The sequence below is a fragment of the Trypanosoma cruzi genome, genomic scaffold (assembly GCF_000209065.1).
Source record: "Trypanosoma cruzi strain CL Brener 1047053517159 genomic scaffold, whole genome shotgun sequence".
In the NCBI taxonomy this organism is placed as follows: Eukaryota; Euglenozoa; class Kinetoplastea; order Trypanosomatida; family Trypanosomatidae; genus Trypanosoma; species Trypanosoma cruzi.
In genome coordinates, this window is record NW_001849566.1 from 20,915 (window position 1) to 40,662 (window position 19,748).

Consider the following 19,748-nt stretch of genomic DNA (forward strand, 5'->3'; position numbering starts at 1 on the left):
CACTGTTGTGCTTGCGGAGGTGGGCTGCGGGCGAAAAACTTTGGATCAACTGACGTTGTTTCTTCGCAGCGGTGGGGCGTGTGGTGCCAAGACGTATCCACCAAGGGGTTTGCTTTCTAGCATTCTACGAGACATGACACCGCCAGCAGCGTTGGTGCATCTTGTAGGAATTCCGGATCCTTCACAGGCGCCTCGCAGCACGATGCGTCTTCTTCGATTTATGTCCGCGATGTTTCGTGCGTCTTCAGAAAAACCGGCGGAAGCCCCTCTTCTGACACGCGACGCGCCACAGCAGCGAAAACCGCAACGGGGTGATACCACCAGCGTTTCAATGTTGTGCCGCTCTGATCTTCAGGAATCGGAGGCGACGCCCGAGGCTGCAGACCCTGCTTCTCCCCGGAAACCGCATCGTGCCTACCCTTGGGCGGGGGAGTTGTTTGTGGACCCCTCACAGTGTGCGCACCTGCTGCCGACTCGAGAATCCGCCACCAACATGCCCACATGGGACTGGGGCACCGCTCGTCCGGAGCAGCCGTTTCGGGATACTGTCAGGTCAAACTTGCCGCGCGCCCCAACAACCCCTCTGGATGGTGCTCTCAGCGAGGGTTCAGTGCCGCGGGCGTCACGAGAACAGGCGCTTGTGAATAGGACGACAACTCTGGACCGCACAAATCGTGAACTCTCAGAGGCGTTATCGGCGGCCAAGGCAGAAATTAAACATTTGCAAGGGTTGCAACAGACCTCTCAAGAGGCTTTACGAAAGAAACAGGACGCAATCCTTTCTTTGACAGCATCTAGCGAAAAGACGATGAAAGAGAACGCAGATTACGCGAAATTAGTTCCAAGGCTTCTCCGCAAGGTAAAAGGACTCGAGCAGGAGCGGGACAAGTTGCAGCAAACTTCAAAGGAGTGGGAGAGCCAGACCAGCGAAATGCAGGGAATTAACCGGCGGTTGCGGGCCGAGCTGCAAAAGTTACAAAAAGAAATGAAATGTATGGCCAAGAAGGAAACGCAGCGGCTTAGAGAACACGCCCTGATTCGTATTGGGACGGGTAAAGGGGCGAAAAGGATTGCCCGAAGGGTCGGCGGGCTCACTTCCCCGAAGCGTGTTCACAGTGTGCCGGCATCGCCGGTTTCAGACGCAAGCAGGCAATCCAGAAGCAGTGGGGTGGCAAAAAAAGGAGAAAGTGGCTCAACACTTTTTGGTGCGATTGAGGAGTTGCGACAGCGTAATACAGCGCTGGAGGCCGAGATAGAAAAGCTTCGAAGGAGACGACCCGTCGCGGATGATCATGTAGAGGACGATGCAAAGGGAGTAACGGTTGCGCGTGGCGAGCAGGGGGCGTTGTGTAGCAACTGCGAGACGATGCGGAGACATATTCTTCGACTCACCGAAGAACTCGATCGCAGCTACAAGGAGAACAAGAAGTTACGTTCTCTAGTAGCGGTTCCACCCGTTGTATCGTCGCACACGCCAGCAACAGTGCGGGATGACTTCGTGTCAGTGGTTGCTGCCTCCCTGATGACCGGCTGCGAGTCGATGTGTGCGCAGTTGAAGCACACTGAGGCGGAGTTCCGCCGCAAAGAAGAACAAGGCGCAAAAACTCTTTTTTCTGGCAGCGTTTTCCGCGAGCACATGGAGGCCGTGGCGGCGCTGGAGACAGCAGTGCGGGACATTAGTGGTCGCCGATATCGTGGGGCAGAGTGCTACGAATCCATTGTGCCGGCGAGCGCCACTGCCGCAGATGCAGAGCACCTATCAAGTCTGTTGTCATTTGAGTTGGAGCGTGGGACCCATTTGCGTGCGTTTGTACCAACCTTCGCTCAACTTTCTGTGGCGACGGAACACCTTAAAATGCGTGTGTTTCCTTCCGAGAGTTGAGCTGCTAAACCTTTTTATTGCGGGTTTGTCATCTTAACGCTCTTTTTGGAATGTATGGTGACTTTGCTGGAAGCGTGTCTCTGTGTATGCGACGTGAATGCTACCAAAGGCATTGATTCCCAACTGTGCCAACTTCTGCCGTTTTTTTTTTCCTTGTCTTCTTTATGCAACTGCTGCCGCATTTGCTCCTTGTTTTTTCTTTGGCGTAGATTTTGTGCTTCATTGGCGCTGTCTCCATGATGACTATTCAATGCGAAACAAGGCTATTTGTGCGTGTGTGTACGTAAGATTTTATTGTTTTTTTCTTTTACTGGAAGCATATACATACATACATATATGTTGTATCTGTTTTATGTGTGGATGTTCTTTTTTACTTTTTTATTTTTTATTTTTTATTTTTTTTTTGGGATTTGTTTTGTTTTCTTTCTTTTTTTTTAACTTTTGGAGTGCCACTCTTTTTTTTTTGCCCCTGCGTGCCTGGGATATATATATATATATATTTTATATACATTGCACGGCGCCGACCATGTGGAGTGTTGTGGGGGCAAAGCAGAAGCCCTCTAGACGACGCAGAGAAAAATCTGCCGCAAAAAGAAAACAGACGGATGCCATCTTCACGCTGGCCCCAACTGTTTCTTCTCGTATGATTTCGGCGCTGGTGCGCGACCTCCGTCGAACGTCTGAGGCGTTGCGAGGACTGACTTTTGTTTGTCGTGACATTTTGTCGCCGGTGCGGCGGTTCTTAGAGACGCGTGTGGACGTTTTAACACGCGTCCATCTCATAGCACTTGGCATCGGACCGTTTTCGCGGCAGGAGTCACGTTCAGGCTTTCTGCAAATGGCTTTTCTGTTAGCATTGAAGAAGGAGTGCGAGAATGTCATAAAAAAACAGTCAAAGTCCCTCGCACCTGCTGCTGTGAGGGCTCAAGTTGACACTTTTCCGGGCGCCGGGGCGACGTGCCTGTCGTGTGGGGGATCGCCTGGTCTTTTCACGAGCTTTTTTGATCCCGTGGCTGGGGAGCTTTATGCCTGCTGCTGCGAAAAGTTAGGGGTGATAATGGAAAAGGAAAATCGCTACGGCGCATATACACCCAACGACTTAAACGCCCTGCTCATTGCGTACCTGCCGCACTGTCCGTGGGCACTGCTTCGTAATCTTTTTGTTTCCAATCTTTTGCCATGCCGGGAATTCGCTGGTGCTGGCCACGTGGGGCAGCTGGGGTCTGTGCTGGTGGTTGGAAACGATCTCCGCGGAATGGCATGTCGGGAGAACGACTTTATGGAGGCGCTTATTCCGTTTTTGCGTTTTGACACGGTGCGGGTAGAGCAAAAAAAAGGCAACCCGCGAGGTGTTGACAGGGTGGAGGATGTGGACAACTCTATCCCCAGTGGGCTGAGAGGGATTAGTCGGAATGATATTGCGTGCGCTTTTTCCGATACCGCCGTTATGCAAAAAAACACGGAGCGGGAGGCGGAGTTTTTAGAAGCGCTACCGCGGCTGCGTTTACCACCTCTTGTGCGAGATGGCCCTGATCTGCTGTAGTGCATTTGTAAATTCTCTTGAGGGTTGGATGCTGCCTAGAGGAGAGGGGGGAGAATGTGCGGTTTTCTTTTTCTGGCTGGCATGCTACACGAGTTGCACACGTCATTGTTTTACTTCTGTGCATCAGCGAGAGTTTAATATAAAGAAATAAGAACAAAAAGAATATTATGGACAGACGATGAATCGAGCCACACACACACACATGCATACATGCATACATAAACACAAATATATTCATTCTTTTTCTTTTTGAGGCTCCATGTTCTTTATGCGTGCAGCGTGTGAATTTTTTTCTTCTTGAAGCGCCTTTTTTTAAATTTGTTATGGGATTTGAAATGATTTTTGCTTTACTTGTGCGTTTCTTGCGTGTGTGTAACGTAGTTTACAATGGTGATTACTCCAGACTACTTTCACTGTATCACCGATCCACGGTTTCGCAGGAGCGTCTACGAGCCGGAGGCAGACACGTTTCTGTTACTGGAGACGCTTGACGGGGACGCGGATGTGCTTCGCTCCATGCAACCGCGTCGCTGTTTGGAGATTGGCTGTGGGTCGGGGACCGTTATCACTCACCTGCAACTTGTCTTGTCTGGCATTTCTGGGAACACAAATAACACGAAAGAGGTGCGGCATGTGAGCGGTAGGACGTGGCAATCCGAGTTTCACGCAGTTGACATAAATCCCGTGGCATTGGAAGCGACTGGTGTTACGTGGAGCAACACACTACGTCGTTTGTGGGGTGATGAGGCTCCTCATCTGCACCTCCACCATGGGGACTTGTTTGGTCCTTTCCAGCATGAAGGTCCTGAGGGCCCGCAGGAAGCGGGGGCTGGGGAATTTGATTTGATTCTCTTCAACCCACCGTACGTTCCAACCACCATGGACGAGTTGGAGGGTGCAAGGAAACAGGGGGACTTCATTACGGCAGCGTGGTGTGGGGGCCCACGCGGACGGGTATTGGTGGATCGATTTATTCTTTGCCTTCCCCGCTTCCTCTCTGCCCGCGGCGTATGCTACATTGTTGCGATTGCTCAGAATGACGTTCCCGAGTTGATGGAGAAGATTCGTAATGTCTTCAAGGAGACGGGACAAGACGATGTCAGGGTTCCTGTGGATGTCATGGTTGTGTCAGAACGATACACCGGGGAGTATTTGAAGGTGATTCGTGTGCGTCGCGGGCCGCGGGGCGACCCTCACGGCTCCTGAAGACGGAACACACGGCGCTGTTTTTTTTTTTTTTCCTTTTTTTTTTGAGTGCCATAAGAAGAAAACGTTGTATTTTCTTTTTTTCCCACTTTTCTGATGGACCGCGTTTAAAAGGCGAAAAAATGAAAGAAATTTGAAAGATGCTCTTTTTTTTTTTTTTTTTGTACTCAGCGTACATGTGTTGAAATGGGTAAGAGAGAAAAAGAAATGGGGCGTTGATGAAAGGACGCCTTGTAAAAAGATGTTAGCATGAAGCATGTGGTATGTTTTGCGGCATCCTTTTTTACTTTTGTCACTGTTTTTTTTTTTTTTTTTTGCTTTTTGGAAATGCTACGGTAGGGATGGAGGAAGTGGCGGCCCCAGAGGCGCCCCCCAAGCTTGTGCGCGGTGTGGCCATCCGCATCCCACGGCCGACTTTAAGTGGAGCGTTTTTGCGGATTGCCAACAATTTCTTTCCCTTGCAGCCAAACGCCCGTCATCTGAAGCGCATTCGCAAGGCTCCAAGGGCCGAGGCGTTGTTGTCTTCTAATGAATATTCATGCACCCCGAGTGATTGTGTCTCAAGATGCGATAACGGGGCTAAAGAAGCCGGTACATTGGCAACGACAGCTGAAGTTTCACTGGAATTGCTGCTTGGTGTTGGCTGCTCCATCGATGTGGATCGACTAAAGGAGTTTGAAGAATTGTCGGGAAATGCGGCCCCTCTAACCATCATCACGGTGTTGGTGCCAGACAGGGCTCCACGCACATCCGTTGTGGAGTGGAAGAAGTGGTGCGCATTGTGGCCCTTTGCTGTTCCCAAGCCACGCCCAGCCTCCCCGCTGTCGCTGGACGAAATGAAGAAAATAAAAAGTGTTTTTAATGAGGCTGTTATGCCGCTCGCAAAGGAGGGCCACAATAAGGGGACACTTGGAATAGCGGCTTTGTTGGTGGACTCTTCACAGGATTGGCGTGTGCTCACCAAGAGCGATGGGGCGGATTTAATGCAAAGATCAAACGCGGCAGCGTGTTTTGGGTACGTGCCTGCTGTGGAGAGTTCTGAGAACCAAATTGTACTGGACCATCCTGTAACTGAAGTTCTAAAAAAACTTGCTCGTGTGCAGCAAGCACAGCGATGGACGAAGGACAATGTGCCTTATTTGGCCAACGAGATTGATCTGTTTGTTAGTCACGAGCCGTGTGTCATGTGTTCTATGGCGCTTGTACACAGCCGCGTGAGGCGTGTGTTTTACTGCTTTGCAAACCCCACACACGGTGGGTTGGGTTCTGTCTTTTCGATTCATACCATCCCTTTACTCAACCACCATTTTCGAGTTTTCCGCTGCAGTGCGAGTTGGTTGTGTGACGAGAGTAACTCCCCGCCGGACTCTTCTGCCGCTCCATGTGGTAGTTCTTCGGAGTTCCTCCGCGAACCGTGAAGTCTCTCGACGTGACATGTGCACCCTCCCCAATGTTGCAGTAGTATTGCTGCGGGAGGAGGAGGGAAGAGAGGCGGAACGGTCGTATAGCGGCAACATTCATCATAATAATAATAACAACCGTGTAAATCTTTTTGGGAATTGGCAGTCAAAATCATTAATTTACGTTTTTTTTTTTTTTCCCGACGGAGGTTGACTTTTTTTTCCCCCTTTTTTTTCCTTTTTTTTGTTTTTGTTTTCTTTCCTTGCGGGGTGTATTTCATTACACTTCTATTACTCTTATTCCCGCTCTTGCTGTGGAGAGGATGTGGCGCAGCGGGAAGGCGGTAGGAAAAAACAACAACAAAAACGAGAAACACACGTCAACCACCACCACCACCACAGTATATATATATAAATAAGGGAACGAAAGGTACGTGTGCGGACAACAACAAAATAATAATTGAAATGAGACTCTTGCGTCTCTCCACAAAAGTTGGAATGGAGAGCAATAATGCGGCGTTGCGTGCGCATCTTTTGTCGCTCCGTGGCACGGAGCCTGTGGGGGACCCCAAGAACCCACTTCATGTGCAACTTCAAATACACGATGGCCACCGCAACACACTGCTGAGTCACACGAAGGAACTGTATGTAACCGCCCTACAACATCACCCGGAGACGTTTGTGAATGTAATTCCTCTTTTGCCCTTATCTGATGATGAATCTTCTCCCTCAAATGATGGGGGTGCCAGTAACGACTCAATAACCCTGTTTAATGCGGCGTCAATGACGGCGGACCGTGGGTTTACTCCGTTGTTTTCTCACGTGGCTCTTGGAGGAACCTTCGATCGCCTCCACGCTGGTCACAAGCTGCTGCTTACAACAGCGTTATTTTATGCTTCAAAGTCTCTGCGCATTGGCGTCACTTTGGAGTCGATGCTGAAGAAAAAGACATATGGATCATATATTGAGCCATTTGAGACTCGCTGTAAATTGGTATCTGAGTTTCTGTACTCTGTGCGAAGGGATATTGATGTGACGGTTGTGGGAATCACGGAGCCGAGTGGTGGTACAAATCGCGATGCGGAAATTGAGGCATTGGTGGTGTCTCCTGAGACTGCGGGTGTTCTCGCGTCTATCAATGATGAGCGGGCATCCTACGGGCTAAAACCACTAGAGTGCATCCAAATACCTTACGTAAGTGCAGAGGGAGATGGCCGTGTCAGCTCTACGGAGCTGCGCAGGCGGTTGCATGAGAACGCGAGCGGAGCTAATTGACGTCTTTGGATTCACGGGCATCGCATGAAAAGAAAGTGGGCCTACGGGGGTGGAAGCCAGTGGAACTCCTGTGACACTTCGATCTGGGTCTTTTTTTCCCGCAGCGCTCTTATGTTTATCTGTTTATTTATGTATTTATTTTTACTTTTAGCAAGTAATTACAACAGTGTAAAATGTGGGCTCAGATGATGAGCTGCTCTTCGCTCTGCAGTTTGTGGTGGCCGCATTTTAACATCATATGGTTTGCAGCGTACTTTCTCTTGTTTTCAGCGAACTTGAACATTCTCGTCCCACTGCTGGCAGGGGCGATGGCCACCTTCAACAACAGCAACGGCAGGGCCTCAGAGGGGCATTGGATTTTTTCCTCCGCATTAATTCTTGTCTTCCCAGGCCTTGTGGGCCGCGGCGCGTTCTAATGGCCGCAGTTATTTTTGCTCACTACTTGACTTTCTTCATGCGTCACAAGAAATCCTAAATTGCTCGAAGGCAAACTTACGATACCGCTGTGGAAACTGACTTTTTGAAATGACAGTGCTGGGGAGGAAACAACCGGATCGCATTGCCACGGTGAGTTTTGTCCAATTGCTAAAACCCCATCTTTCTTAGCAAATGAACGTCGTCGCTTCGTGAAGCTGCCCAAAGAGGTTGCGCGGATCGCTGTTCTTGCCGTCCTGCTGGCCATTTTGCGGGCTGTGGGCCGAGCTGGGGTTGCGGATGCTTTGAACGCAGCTCCCAATGCACCTCACTTTTGAGGAAGTTGTGTCTCTTCCTCCTTTTCTGAGGATGAAGAATCTTGATCAAGCTTTCTTTAAGGCTTTTCAGCGTTAATTAATTCTTTTTTTTTTTTCGTGTGTGTGTGTGTGGTGCGTCGTATTCTTTTGTGTTGTTTTTTATCACTTTATTCTGTTTTGTTGCTTTTGTTTCTTTATTTCGGGAAATGTGTGTGCTGAATGAATTTGTGAGCGAAGTAGTGACATGGGCATATGGGCGTTTTTTATTTTCTTTTGTTGGCGTGAGGAAGCGAAAGGATGATGGCGCTGAGATGGTCTGCAGGGTGTTTGTTCGGTATATATATATATATCTGTCACCCCCGCTGCTTAGTTATGCGCTGGCAGTGGCCGGGGGTGGGTTGCCTCTGAGCGTCTTTGTGCATTTTTTTTTCTTTTTTGATTACTTCTGTAGTTTGTGGGTTGCCTGTGGCGATGAATTTTTCAACTGTTGTGGGGGCGGATGGGGTGCCGCAGGAGGCGTTGCTTGTGCGGGAGCGGTCGTTGCTGCAAGAGGCGGAGGCGTGGGTTATCAGTCTTCGCGCCCGTCTGGGGGCGTTGGAGTCGCGTGCCTCGGATTACGGTGTTGACCCGCCGCATTCAGCGGGTTCATATTCCGCGGGAAATGTGCGCCTGACGAACGGGGGGGCAGCGGCGTGCGGTGTGTCGCCCCCATCGCCGGTCATTTTTCGGGAGGTGGAGGAGCCTCGGCAACCGCACGCAACGTTGCAGCAGCAGCAGGCGCGTGCATCCCCGGATGCCGCCGCGATGGGCGAATGCCGCCTTTCCGGCTCTGACGAGGATGAAGAGTTGTGCGCCGCCAAAGGCGAAAACGCCGCACTTCTTGCCGCCGTTGAGGAGTGTCAGCTGCGTCTCAGTGAATGGCGGCAACGTCGACGGGAACAACAACGACAAACTCCAGGGCTGAAAACGACGTCGAGGGGGGACGATGGCGACTGTGTTGGCGGCGCTCTCTCACTGCTTGCTCGCTGTAGTTTTGCGGAGGCAAAAAGAAATCGCCTGCACCGCGAAGTACAGGAGTTGTCGACAGCTTGCGAAAACGAGCGTGCCTTTCATGCGTCTATTGCAGATGAATTGCATCATGTCTCTGCTTGGGCGGAGCGGGTTCACCGCAAACGTCTTCTGCTGATGACGGAGAGGGCAGTGACAATGGATCTGGCGCGGGAGGAGCACGTAAACGCCAGCATAACAGCCACACTGCAGGCGGTGCTGTCGAAACACAGCAGCAGAAATGGCACTTTATGAGTTATTTTGGCGTTTTCCTAGTGGCTGATTGATGAATGCTTTGTATGCTACCAGTTATGGTACAGGAGTATCGACCTTATCGCTTTGGGGTGTCTTTGGCCAAGTATATTATTTATTTATTGGTTTTATTGCGTTGACTTGCCTCTGAATTATTTTATTTCCTTCTTCCCAATACTTGTTTTTCTGTGGCGACTTCTGCTTGTCTTCAAAGAACATATGAAGTGTTTTTATATGTGTGTAAATATGTGTCTTGCGTTTCTTTTTTTGTTTGACTGAGAGCTGGCTAGGAAGCTAATTAACATACATTTGACTGATCAGCAGGTGAGGGGTGGGTCTGCAGAAGTAAAGGAGGGGGGTGTAGAACCAAAAAGATGAGTATGCGCATGTCCCCTGGGAAAATATATGCGGGTGGCGCGGCGATTATCATTGGACTAACGTTGTGGAATCGTAACTCGTCACGTCACCTTCGCGTTATTGTAGACGACATCAGAGAGGCGAAGATGCAGGAGGCGGAGCGTTTAAAAAAAGGTGAGAAATCATGAGCAATGGTGTGTGTGTGTGTGTTCATGGCGTGCTGGACCGTTGGCCGTTGCGGATATCATCGCTTGCCCTCCCCTTTTTTTTTCCTTTTTTTTTTTTTTCTCTTTCCGTGCTTTCTTTCCTTCGTACTGTTTTACTTTTCCCCCGTCGTCTTTTTTTTTTCCTTGTTGTTGTTTCTTCTTGTGATGTTTCGTTTTCCTCCTTCTTTTTTTTTTTTTCTTTTTATCCCGTCCCTGTTGTCACTCAATCACTTGCCACGTTGGGCGAGAAGCAGGGGAAGTCGGTTTCCGACTGCGTGGAGGGAGGGGATGGCGCATTTATTCTCTTCACATGACCGCCATGCCAACCACCACCTCACGCTGTGGGGCGAGGATGCGCAGAGTGCGCTGGACGAGACGGCCCTCAATGAGGCCTTTATGTACAGGCTGCGCAGGATGGAGGCGGCGTCGCGACTCACAGACGAAATGATGGCACAAGTGCGGGCTATCGTTGACACCGAAGAAAACCCGTCGTATACGAGGACGACGGAGGAAATAGCACCGTCCGCCAACGACGCATTGCGGAAACCACCAAAAGGAGGCGCCGACGCAAAACTGGACGCGGGTCGGACGATGGTGTTGGACGGGGTCACAATGCCACATTCGCCCGAAGTTGTCCTTCAGGATGAGATCAACCGGAAGGTACAAAAAATACAGGAGATGAGAATAGAACAGCAGAGTGCCGCGGAGTCACAGGTCAAACCGACATTTCAGTTGGTTGAGACCTCAATGGAGTTGCCTGCTCCGCCGGAATTGTTTACCTCCACTTCGCTTGCTTTTGCGTTGGAGGCTCTTGCCACGAGTGTTTCCAAAATTATTACCGCGACGGACAAAATTTTAGTACATCTTGCCTTGTTGAGCAGGAATAACTCACCGTCTGTATTCAAGGAGATGAATGTATTTCTACTTTACTCAAAACATGCATGGCGCTGCTACACATCAGTGTTGCAGCACCTGAAGCAACATGAGGTGTGTGCGAAGGCCTTGCAGGATGCCACTTTCCAAGAGCTGAGTAGCATGCGAGAGCAATTCCTGGTTCGTAAAGAGATGTTGACGGCACAGGAGCAAAAGCTAAAAGTTTCGGAGGAGCATCTTAGGGCAATGCGACTCCGGTTAAACAACCTTGATGCACAGTGTCGCATGTGGTCAGGGGTGCTGCTTAATATTCCAACGCCGCCGCTTCTCGTGCCATCGCCGACCGCATCGAGGCGCATTTCCGTTACGCGTGAACGTGAATCTCCTTCGCTTATTCGATCTCTTACAAACGGGTCTCCGAGTTTTGCCCCACGTGTGAGTACCGTTGGTAATTTTCCCGCGCAGCGAAAATCGAGTGTCCGTGTTTATACTCCCTTAGTGCTGCAGAATATTGAATCCTTAAGTTCCGTTTCCTCGACTGAAGAGGAATTGGAAAGTCATTTGGACAACATGGAAGTCAAGGTTGCTCGATTTTGGAGCAATCCTTATGTTATGAAGGCACAGCAATGCGCGGGGCGGATTTGGCGACAGCGACATCAGGCTCAGCGGGAACGGACACCGACCTTAATCGAGGTCATGGGTCTTCCCACGCCTTCGCGGAAGGAATCGATACACCACCTTGGGTCATCGCTGCTTATTGCAAGTGACTTGAACCGTCTGTCGGTGCATGGTAGTCTATACAAGGGAGGACACACCGCTGAAGGTGTGGACAAAGCAACGGCAGAGGCTCGTCTCATGTCTTTGCTGCGAAGTCTTTTAAGACTGGCGTCAAGCGTGACCGGCCAGACTGAGGCTACTGCGTCCTCGTCGACCGCAAAGCCTGAAGAAGGCGATGATTCAATGGAGCTGAGGATGGAAAACGGAGGTGCGCCGAAGGTGACGAACTCCATCGAGGACGCTGGTGCTTTGGCGGCCCAAAGCGTGGTCGTCGACGCTGCGGGTGCCATGTCAGAGAGCGTCAGGAACCTTTTAAAGTTTCTCGAAGAATCCACCGTAACGACGATGTGAGGCGTTTTTTCATGTAAATCGAGTAGGTCCTTCCTGTATGTACAAACGTGCGACGTTTATACATGACAAGTAAAGTGCATATATATATATATATTTGTGTGTGGCCCTTTTATTCTTTTCAGGTCCTCTTGTATTTATTTATTTATTTATTTATTTATTTATTTATTTGTGCCTTTTTGAAGGGAGGATATCAACCTAAAGCTCAGACAAATAAATCAATAGAAAAACCAAACAAAAAGCGGAAATAAGAGAACTGAAAAGCGAAAAAAAAAAGGAAAGAAAAAAAGGAGGGAAAAACTTGTAGGGAGGAAAGAAGTGAGGGTGGTAAAAGGGGAGAAAAAGGTCCATATCGCTCCTTCATCATGTCTCAGCATCACTATGTATTCAAGTACATCATCATTGGTGATAGTGGTGTGGGGAAGAGCTGCCTTCTGCTGCAGTTTACAGACAAGCGCTTTGAGCCGCTGCATGATCTGACAATTGGTGTAGAGTTTGGGGCTCGTGTGGTGACGATTCAGCAGAAAAACGTGAAGCTGCAGATTTGGGATACGGCGGGGCAGGAGAGTTTCCGCAGCATCACTCGGAGCTACTACCGTGGTGCCTGTGGTGCGCTTCTTGTGTACGACGTCACACGTCGCGAGACATTCACACACCTTCAGACGTGGCTGGAGGACGCGAAAGCGAACGCCAATACCGCCATTGTTATCATGTTAATTGGGAACAAATGTGACTTAGAGGCCAAGCGGCAGGTGTCGCGGGAGGAGGGAGAGAGCTTCGCCAAGAAGAACAACTTGGTGTTTATGGAGACAAGCGCCAAGACGGCGCAAAATGTGGATGACGCCTTTATGAAGACCGCCATGATGATTTACGAGAATGTGCAGAGCGGTGTTGTGGACCTATCCGTGGTGTCGGGTAAGCCTTTGCCTGCGGCTGCAGCCGTCAGTCCTGCGGCGCGAGGAGGCAGCTCCAACCAATGCCCTTGCTGATAGTTTTATTCATTCCGTGACGGACTAATTTTTCAAAATGCGCCGTTTTTCCTCCTCACGTAAGAGACATGTGCACACGTGAAGTGTTTGTGTCCGGCTCCGCACTGCTCACGCGTGGGGGAGGAGGGACTGCAAGAAGGGTGCAGCTGGGTGCTGGGAGGTAGAGGGAAGGCAGACAAACAATACGCAGTCGTACATATGCGCCCATGTAAGAAGATGGCTGTTGAGCGTGCGGCCAAATGAAAGAGCGGAGGAGAAACGAAAAAAAAAAAAAAAACAAGAAGAAAAATTAAAGGGGAGAAAAAAAATAGGGCTGAACACATTCAAGTAGTATCAAAGCAGATGAAAGGAAAAGAGAAGGAAAAACGCAAAGCAGAGGAAAAAAAAAAAAAAAAAAAAAAGAGTTAAACGAGACATTTTTGTTTTAAAAAAGAAAAGGAAAAAGAAAAGGAAAAAGGTGCAGTTTAGTAGAGACGAACATTTTGTGTCTATGCTTGCAAAATGGCGAAATGCTTTTTCATATTTGTTCATGTAGCAACTTCATTCCTTTTGTGCGTGTTTGGATCCAATGAAGGCGACATTATAGCGCATGAATATAAATATATATATATTTATTTGTATATACAGAAAATGTAGAGAAGGTGCTGACTGCTATCGTCTTCTTTTGCGTGTGTATGTGTGTATTTGTGCTTGTTTACATTTGGCATGCGTGTGTTTTTTTTTGTTGGTTTTGTTTTCTTTTGGTTTTCTTTCCTCCTTTTTTTTTCTTGCGCCGGACGATGTCTGCACACACAGAATGCACATGTGCCAAGTGGTATAAATATATAAAGTTATGCATCTGTATTTATGTATGTACTTAAAGGGAAAGACACGTGTGAATAAAGCGGGGCTTTTTGTTTGGACTCACACAGAGACACTGTTCCCTTCATTCTCACTTTTTCCCTTTGTGACTGCGTCTTTCTCTGTGTGTGTGTCCAAGAAGGGGGCAGTGGGCGGTGGTGTTGGAGTAAAGATTACATATAAGGGGACGAGCAGAATAAAAACAAACAAACAAACAAAAAAGAATGGAAACAACGATGGTTTTTTTGCAAATGCGACTGAAAGTGTGTGTGTGTGTGTGTGTGTGAGGCTGCGCAGAGAAGAAAAGAAGGGGATAAATAAAGTTGTGGGGCGTCGGTTGGTGGGTTGGGAGGAGTGAAGGACGTGAGGGGAGGAGGCAGCAGGAGGACGGCCGTGGGTGGCGTTGCAATTCACACCGCCGCAACGATTCCCGCGGGAATTAACAGAAGAAGTGAAGGAAAATAAAAGGGGATGGGCGCGAGTCTTTTTGTTGTTTTTGTTTTTGACGTGGCGTGGCACCGCCTTCCTGAGAGGATGGAGGGAGACACGCGAAGTACCCTTTTCTTTTTCTCTTTCTCCTGTAGTCTGGGGGCGGGGGTATAGTTTGCACTTTATTGAAGGCTGACGTTCTTCCGGTTACTTGTGACGCTTCTTTTTTTTTTTTTTTGCGTGTGTGTGTGTGTGTGTGTGTGTGCGTGCGTGCGTGCGGCAGTATATTTTTGCTTCTGCCTCACCCGCGCCCCACGAACCCACGAGAAATGACGCGAGAAGAAACAACGACAACAACAGCTGTCGTTCTGCTGCAGCCCTCTGTAATGGAAGTGAAGGTGGTATGGCGTTAAGAAAGTAGAAGGCTAGGCGTTGTGTGCATGTAAATGTGCACTTGGATTGTAATCTGCAGATCCCTGCGTGTCTGTGTTTGGGGCGCGAAGGGAGGAGAGGGGAAAAAGCGGGGAACCAGATGAGAGGGGAAAGGAGATTAAATGATGGTGGTAATGGCGACACGTATCTTCACGACGGAATGGGTTTCCAGGAAGAATATACACATATGTATTTATAAGTATATATATATATATATCCACATATGAGTATTTCAGCAGCGGTTGGGATCTTTTTTTTTTTTTTGTTTTGTTTCTATTTGCTTTCTCCCTGTCCGTGAATTTCTTACTTTCTGTGCATGTGCATTGGCCTTGGGCTTTTGTCCTTTTGTGCGTTTCATTGTGGCGGTGCAGTCCACACCGAGAGCCGCGCACATTCATGCGAAGAGCGGAGGAACGCGGAGAACAGCCCCGCCCCCCCCCCTTTTTTTTTTTCTTTTTTCCAAACGCACGTTTTTGAGTGAGAGGCGGGGGGAAAGGGGGACGGCAGGTTGGTGGTCTGCCCGCATATGTGCACGTGGAATGCTTTAAGGATTTTTTTTTTTTGTTGCAACTAATTTCTTTTTTGCCTTTTTTTTTCTTCCTCTGACGCACCGTTGAAAACACACGCAAGCACACGTGTCCACAATAAATAATAATAATAATAGTAATAATAGTAATAGTGCGGTAAAAAAGAAAAAAAAAAAAAAAAAAGAGAAGAAAAGGAAGCAAAAAAGAGAACAACACACACACACACACGCAGACAGACAGACCAAACGAATAGGCTGCAATTAGTGAACGGAGCCGTTTTGGCCATTTCTCTCGGAACGCAAAGGAACAGTCGGACACATGAGAGGCATTCCGCACCCCGCACTTCCCACGCTTCGCAGACACGGGCTTTGCTTTTTGCTTCTGCTGCTCAGCTGTGTGATGACGCCGACTCGTGCAGATGATGGTGCCGTGTCTATTATGGTGCCTGCGAACAAAGAGGAGTGCTTTGTGGAGGACATCCATGGCGTTGGAGTGAAGGTGTTTCTTCACTACATGGTGACATTTGGCGGCGTGCTTGACATCGACGCTGTCATCTATGGGCCGGACAACAGTCATATCTGGGATGCCCTCCGCGAGACGGAGGGGCGTGTGCTCTTCAAGACACGCACGCCCGGTCGCCACCGCTTTTGCTTTTCTAACAAGATGAGTACCATCACCCAGAAAGTGGTGGCGTTCTCCATAACAGTTGGGGACTCGGGGATGGAGAGGAATAATGGCAAGCCGAATACAGGGCCGGATCCGTTAGAACGATCTCTCATGCGTATTCAGCAAGGACTGCGTGAGGTGCAGGAGGTGCAGCGGTATCTCAGGGGTCGTGAGCGTGTGCACCGCGCGACAACGGAGGTGGCAAACACGCGTGTTGTTGTCTGGTCAGCGATAGAAATATTAATTATTGCGTTCATGGGTGCGGGCAATGTGTGGTACCTAAAGCGCATCTTCAATAAGCGAAGAGTGGTATAGAAGGGGTATGAAGGAAGGGAGGGAGGGAGTGATGAGAAGATATGCGTGGCGGAATTTTTGAATTTATTCCGTGCATCTTTTTAAAATTTCCTTTGTAGGCACAACGAATTGTAGAAGGAGGGAGGGGCAAACAATTTGGTGAGACCAAAGCAAGGAAGAAAAAAAGAAAAACTAGTTATTTTCCCATCAGCTGTACATCAAGCCCTCTATCTCCTCTCTCTTTTTATTTACATTTTGTTACACAACATTCATCTCTTCATGTATATATAAATATGTGCATGTTCGGTTTACTTCCGTACATTCCTTTGAATGAATGAAGAAGCAGAAGAAGATGGTGGAAACAGAATGATGGTTTGGCAGGGAATGGGCGGACCAGAAGTGGAGAGGGGGGCGGGGGGCACGTGGATTTCTTTGGGCGACAGCAGTTGTTTTTTTTTTTTTTTTTTTGTATTTCACTGAATTTTGTGTTCTTCCATATTTTTCGTATGCGTGTGACTACATCTTTTATGGTACAGTACTTTGATCGTATTGCAGCGCTGAATGCATGTGATGCGGCGTAAAAGAGCGCACACACGCGTGCGGCTTATTATTATTAACCTTCAATGCACGTCATACACTCACCACCGTTTCTTTTTGTTTGTTTGTTTTCATGTTCATTTTTTTTTTTTTTTTTTGCTTCTGTCGTGTATAAAAACACCATTTCTCTGTTTTTTTCTTTCTTTTTTTGGTGGCGGCCTGCGCGCACACACGCACCAGAGCTGTGGACGGATTCACCCCCGTTCATCGTGTTATCTGCACACGCCGACAGGGAGGCGCACAACTACCGGGAAAGGGGCGGGCAGGCCAGGGAAAGGCATAAGAAACAAACAAGAAAAGAGGGGAATACGTGCGTGTTCAGTCAAACGAGCGGAGCGGTCGGCCACGGGGGGAAGAGAAGAAGAAGAAGAGAGAGAGGGAGAGAGAGAGGAAAAAGGAGCGGGAAAAGAAGCAGCGAGAAAAAATGCCCAGAAGAGTTCTGCTGGGAAACTGGTTTGAGGAGGAGGCGTACATGCGGGATCGCAGACGCCTCATGGAGGGTCGTAATGGTGGCGTCGTGGATGCCGCACGTGAGACGCAGCTCATATTGGCCAAGGTGAAGCACCACAACACGCCGTATCACTTGTCCCCCATGCATGACGACGGCTTTCTGCACTTTTACACTCCAGTAATGCTACAAAATGCTGAAACACTTGGCTTTATTTCGCTTGACTTAGAGGATCGTGCGCTACAACCCACAGGGTGGCGTGTTGTCTGTTCCACAGCACCAGCCAGCGGTCCAACTTTGCGCAATTGTTTTTTATTGGCCCCGGCGCCTACCGGCCCCACAGATATGATTGCTCCACCACCCGAGGAGGAGGACGTGGTGCACTACGGGCAGCCGTTTTTTATCATGACCGTGCCAGAGCTCTGCGATAACCCGCTTTCACTTGCCTCAGAGCACAAAGGGCCTCATAGCGCGTCAAAGGTGACAGGAAAGTATCAAGATGTGTTTTTTTCACCGGACGGCAACTCCGCGGAGACGATGTGGGTGGCGGATTTCTCGAACCCCGAGTATTGTGAGGACATGCGTGACAGGCCTGTGAAGGGGGACGCCGTCTTGGTGATCCGCCACAACCACACCAATGTCCCACTGGCAAGCACAAAGGCAGTCTTTTACAACGACTTTGGACCGGAGTATGAGGTCTGCTGCAATAAGTTTACAAGGAGTCTTAAGGGCCCATTGACGGATGAAAATTACTGGATCTTTGTTCATAGTGAGGAGCGTGAAGAAGAGGGTGATGAAAAACAGGAGCATGCCTCGACCACTGCTTGAGAAATTCCGGAGGCGGACAACGATTTCAGCTGAAGAAGAAGAAAAAAAAAAAAAAAAGACTCATTTCAAGGGATGCCATGCGTACTTTACTGCCTCATGTAAGACTCTGCGCCGCTTAGAGGGGGGGCGCGGCTGCTGTGAATGAAAAGACACTCCTCAAAAAAAAAAAAAAAAAAAAAAAAAAAAGAAAAGGAGGGCAAAAGAAGGAAATAATGGAACATTATTTCCGCTGGTTTTATGTGTGGAGAGAAACGTGTGGCACCCGCGGTGTGATGTATATGTATACGCATATAAATATATATATATAAATGCATGTTTGCATGTATCTCTCCATGTTTTATTTCTTTGAGAGGCATGAATTTGTGTAAAATTTGCTTTAAACACCGTACTTCTTTTTCTTTTTCTTTTTTGCCATTTTTTTTCTTTTATTATCCCCTTTTTGGATGGGCGTCCGCAGAGAGCAGCACAAAAACAAAACAAAAAAAAAAAAAAAAAACAAAAACAAAAACAAAAAAAGAAAACACAATAAAAGGAGGAATTTTGGAAAGGCTTGAAGCCATGTGGTTTTTCTTGTTACTCTTTTCCTTCCTTAATCGGAAGTTTATGCCGTTTGTCATCTTTCTTTTTACTCTAGCTGACTTCATGTCAGTTTCCGCGGCCATTTTGAAGGATCCACGATTTCTTATTCATGGACCGTCCTACGCCTACCTGGATTGCTCCGCGTGCCTTGCCTTTGCTGGATACCTGGGGCAGCGGATGAATGCTTCGCTCGAGTATGACGGTAGAGGCGGTGCTAGCTTCCTTGCCACGCATCGTTTAAATAAGGAGAACAAGCTTCAGCGTAACTTGTATGCGACAAGCGAGTTGCGTGCGGTGGAGGTTTTGGAAAAAATATGCAGTGTTACTCTTGAAGAGAACTACGTCCTGCATTTGGATATCGATCGACGTATTCGCGTGTATCAGTCTGGGAACACGGATTTCCCCTATGCTCAACACTACAGTGTGCAGGACTCTGCTGCACTAAAAGTCGTTTCTAAAACAGCTGTTCGGGATTTTTGCACGCGTTTGATGGACGAGGAGGAGGAAGCCATGATGAATGTCGTGCGTGAGGTGCGTGAGCTGGCGGAGTTGGAACTACGTCTCTGTGGCGGCAATGATGTTAATAGGAGTTCAGTGAAGACGTCACTGCCAAAATTTGAGACGTTGGTCACAGCTGTGTGCATTGGGACAGAAGCGAGCATTGCTGCGGAGCTGGGCCGCATTCAGCGTTACGAGAAGTGGCAGGAGAGCATATCCAGGCGGCGGGAAGAAGCGATTAAGAAGCTTGGCGGAAAAAGTGAAGAACCCATCGTTGCGAAGGAAGTGGTGCACGGTGAAAAAGACCCACAGCCGTGGTTCTCGGTTTCCGAAAGTACTTTTTCTTCCGGCGACAGAGAGGAAGGAGACGATGACGACGAGGGCGGACTGGAATCAATTGGCATTGATTTGTAGCTGCCTACCATTAATATTTTTCCCCTTTTTTCCTTTTTTTTTTTTTTTCCCCTTTTTTGCACATCTCTCTTATTCTTTGGTTTTTTTTTTTTTTTTTTTTGAACGAGAAACGCGACAAATTGTGCTGTAAAAAAGAGAGGGTCCGTTGAAATGGCAATGGACGAGCGTCAGTTGTGCGAGCCAATTTGCCCTGAGAGATGTTTGAAATGATATCAAACCTTTTTTTTTTTTTTTTTTTTTTTTGGGGTGAGTTCAGGGGTTTGAATGGACTCGGTATTATTTTTATTGCTTCAGCGATTGGGGTCAACAC

The 19,748-nt window shown here is 48.5% G+C and overlaps 11 protein-coding genes across 11 annotated transcripts, besides 29 other annotated features; all 11 read left to right on the plus strand.

Moving 5' to 3' along the window:
* Window positions 1-1,882, plus strand: Tc00.1047053511711.10 (hypothetical protein, conserved; the record flags this gene model as incomplete). Its single annotated transcript, XM_804635.1, has 1 exon — window positions 1-1,882. A coding segment is annotated over one exon (1,882 nt), but the record flags the coding sequence as incomplete, so codon positions are not given.
* Window positions 1-19,748: a sequence feature (heterozygous, Esmeraldo-like haplotype).
* Tc00.1047053511711.20 (hypothetical protein, conserved) lies at window positions 2,133-3,425 on the plus strand (the record flags this gene model as incomplete). Its single annotated transcript, XM_804636.1, has 1 exon — window positions 2,133-3,425. The coding sequence occupies one exon, from the start codon at window positions 2,133-2,135 to the stop codon at window positions 3,423-3,425; it is 1,293 nt and encodes a 430-aa protein (XP_809729.1).
* Window positions 2,246-2,318: a microsatellite.
* Window positions 2,365-2,390: a sequence feature (AT_rich).
* Window positions 3,615-3,658: a microsatellite.
* Tc00.1047053511711.30 (hypothetical protein, conserved) lies at window positions 3,813-4,631 on the plus strand (the record flags this gene model as incomplete). The annotated part of the gene is made up of 1 exon (XM_804637.1): window positions 3,813-4,631. The coding sequence occupies one exon, from the start codon at window positions 3,813-3,815 to the stop codon at window positions 4,629-4,631; it is 819 nt and encodes a 272-aa protein (XP_809730.1).
* Window positions 4,652-4,677: a microsatellite.
* Tc00.1047053511711.40 (hypothetical protein, conserved) lies at window positions 4,895-6,049 on the plus strand (the record flags this gene model as incomplete). The annotated part of the gene is made up of 1 exon (XM_804638.1): window positions 4,895-6,049. One exon carries the CDS (start codon window positions 4,895-4,897, stop codon window positions 6,047-6,049), a length of 1,155 nt encoding a protein of 384 aa, XP_809731.1.
* Window positions 4,911-4,954: a sequence feature (T-rich).
* Window positions 6,247-6,292: a sequence feature (T-rich).
* Tc00.1047053511711.50 (hypothetical protein, conserved) lies at window positions 6,497-7,306 on the plus strand (the record flags this gene model as incomplete). The annotated part of the gene is made up of 1 exon (XM_804639.1): window positions 6,497-7,306. The coding sequence occupies one exon, from the start codon at window positions 6,497-6,499 to the stop codon at window positions 7,304-7,306; it is 810 nt and encodes a 269-aa protein (XP_809732.1).
* Window positions 8,142-8,229: a sequence feature (T-rich).
* Tc00.1047053511711.60 (uncharacterized protein) lies at window positions 8,509-9,339 on the plus strand (the record flags this gene model as incomplete). Its single annotated transcript, XM_804640.1, has 1 exon — window positions 8,509-9,339. The coding sequence occupies one exon, from the start codon at window positions 8,509-8,511 to the stop codon at window positions 9,337-9,339; it is 831 nt and encodes a 276-aa protein (XP_809733.1).
* Window positions 9,956-9,986: a microsatellite.
* Window positions 9,992-10,103: a sequence feature (CT-rich).
* Window positions 10,188-11,900, plus strand: Tc00.1047053511711.70 (hypothetical protein, conserved; the record flags this gene model as incomplete). Its single annotated transcript, XM_804641.1, has 1 exon — window positions 10,188-11,900. One exon carries the CDS (start codon window positions 10,188-10,190, stop codon window positions 11,898-11,900), a length of 1,713 nt encoding a protein of 570 aa, XP_809734.1.
* Window positions 12,032-12,068: a microsatellite.
* Window positions 12,109-12,197: a sequence feature (A-rich).
* Tc00.1047053511711.80 (ras-related protein rab-2a, putative) lies at window positions 12,263-12,886 on the plus strand (the record flags this gene model as incomplete). Its single annotated transcript, XM_804642.1, has 1 exon — window positions 12,263-12,886. One exon carries the CDS (start codon window positions 12,263-12,265, stop codon window positions 12,884-12,886), a length of 624 nt encoding a protein of 207 aa, XP_809735.1.
* Window positions 13,141-13,194: a sequence feature (A-rich).
* Window positions 13,266-13,287: a microsatellite.
* Window positions 13,479-13,503: a sequence feature (AT_rich).
* Window positions 13,601-13,655: a sequence feature (T-rich).
* Window positions 13,990-14,012: a microsatellite.
* Window positions 14,393-14,432: a microsatellite.
* Window positions 14,765-14,804: a microsatellite.
* Window positions 15,235-15,265: a microsatellite.
* Window positions 15,273-15,324: a sequence feature (A-rich).
* Window positions 15,433-16,095, plus strand: Tc00.1047053511711.90 (COP-coated vesicle membrane protein p24 precursor, putative; the record flags this gene model as incomplete). The annotated part of the gene is made up of 1 exon (XM_804643.1): window positions 15,433-16,095. One exon carries the CDS (start codon window positions 15,433-15,435, stop codon window positions 16,093-16,095), a length of 663 nt encoding a protein of 220 aa, XP_809736.1.
* Window positions 16,722-16,769: a sequence feature (T-rich).
* Window positions 17,027-17,076: a sequence feature (GA-rich).
* Tc00.1047053511711.100 (calpain-like cysteine peptidase, putative) lies at window positions 17,096-17,947 on the plus strand (the record flags this gene model as incomplete). Its single annotated transcript, XM_804644.1, has 1 exon — window positions 17,096-17,947. The coding sequence occupies one exon, from the start codon at window positions 17,096-17,098 to the stop codon at window positions 17,945-17,947; it is 852 nt and encodes a 283-aa protein (XP_809737.1).
* Window positions 18,106-18,138: a microsatellite.
* Window positions 18,220-18,283: a microsatellite.
* Tc00.1047053511711.110 (hypothetical protein, conserved) lies at window positions 18,260-19,438 on the plus strand (the record flags this gene model as incomplete). The annotated part of the gene is made up of 1 exon (XM_804645.1): window positions 18,260-19,438. The coding sequence occupies one exon, from the start codon at window positions 18,260-18,262 to the stop codon at window positions 19,436-19,438; it is 1,179 nt and encodes a 392-aa protein (XP_809738.1).
* Window positions 18,337-18,388: a sequence feature (T-rich).
* Window positions 18,413-18,461: a microsatellite.
* Window positions 19,464-19,538: a sequence feature (T-rich).
* Window positions 19,658-19,681: a microsatellite.